The following is a 1,441-nucleotide window of genomic DNA, read 5'->3' on the forward strand; positions in this document are numbered from 1 at the left end:
AAAGTGCCTTGAGATGACATGTGTTGTGAATTGGCGCTATAGAAATAAACTGAATCAAATTGAATTATATGATTCAAAATGAGTTTATAAATTGTACCCCTGATAATTGACGTTACAGGTTCTATGTGCTTCTATAGGTACCAACCGTTTCTGCAACGACATCCAGCTCATGCTGGGTTTCTATCCGGGTGGGTTCTGGAGGATCTGCTGGGTGGCCATCTGTCCCTGTTTCCTTCTGGTCAGTCTCAAACGTTTGGTGAACTTTGCTAAAGGAGACAGTTATCTGAACATTTCATGATTGTTTTTTCCCTTTTTTTTGTGGTCCTACATAGTTTATCATTATCAGTTTCCTGGCGTTCCCTCCAGAGGTGAAGCTGTTCCACTACCAATACCCACCATGGACAACTGCCCTGGGTTACTGCATCGGCGTGTCCTCATTCATCTGTGTGCCTGCTTATATGGTCTACCACTTACTGAATGCTAAGGGTACATTCAAGCAGGTGAGAAAGTATCATTTTTAACGTCTTTTCTGTTTGTTTTAGTTGTCCTGTGTTTCCTCGCTGTACTTAGGTTTCCATTTCCTTCAGTTTTTATCCTATCATGTCTTTTCTACGAATGTCTGCCACTTACTCGAGAAACAAGGACTGCCTGTAGGCCGCTGCTTGCTGTGAACTGTCAGGGTCTCCCTTCTGCTGTGAACACATGACTTGGGATCAGGATCAAAGGAGGAAGTGCAGACCAGAGATTAGAGAGAAAAAGCAGCATCTAGATCAGACACATGCACCATGCTCCCAAACGCACACTGATGCCCTGAAGTCCAGCCTCTCATGTTACCGACAACAAAGTTAAAAGAGATCATACACCATCTATTCTATGCTGTATTTTAAAATGTATTTCTGACTGCAGTAAAAGCTGCACTCATTCCTTTTTTGGGGGCAATTACACATTAAATAAAAAAATAAAGTCTTAATAAATCATCACTCATGACGGTGTATTCAGAGCTGACAGAAGGGAGAGGGACATCAAAGAGACTCGCGGACAGACTTTCTCTGGCGTCCGTCCAGCGCTGTCAACTCACACAAAGGGATCGACATAAGTCAACAAATAGGAGTATTGAGTTTGTGTGCATATGAGTTAGAAGGAAAGGAAGCCGCCAACATGTAGATCAGGAGGGCAGATGAGTCAACATTTATTGCAGTTTATTATTGCATTATAAACTGATTTAAAAGGCGAAAGATAAAGTTAGTGGCGCATTTGCACTCACCTACTTTCATTCTGCACTGTTTGCCAGAATGCTAATGCTAATTAGCTCCAACAAACATGACTCTCACATACTATTGCTGCTAGTGCAGAATCCTTTCATGTCGAGGTTGGCATTGTAACTGGAAGTAAATATTTATACATTTTGGACCCATCAAAGTGTATAAAACAATCATATATA

General features: G+C 41.4%; 1 protein-coding gene across 1 annotated transcript in view; it reads left to right on the plus strand.

The window, feature by feature from the left end:
* The window catches only part of slc6a4 (solute carrier family 6 (neurotransmitter transporter), member 4), a 33,419-nt gene that overhangs the window by 26,565 nt on the left and 5,413 nt on the right, over positions 1-1,441 (plus strand). Inside the window, exons 11-12 of the mRNA XM_015395754.1 lie at positions 138-238; positions 333-500. Coding sequence (XP_015251240.1) covers positions 138-238; positions 333-500 — 269 coding nt within the window. The remainder of the gene's footprint in view (positions 1-137; positions 239-332; positions 501-1,441) is intronic.

Source organism: Cyprinodon variegatus, unplaced genomic scaffold (genome assembly GCF_000732505.1).
Source record: "Cyprinodon variegatus isolate N-32 unplaced genomic scaffold, C_variegatus-1.0 Scaffold759, whole genome shotgun sequence".
Lineage (NCBI taxonomy): Eukaryota > Metazoa > Chordata > Actinopteri > Cyprinodontiformes > Cyprinodontidae > Cyprinodon > Cyprinodon variegatus.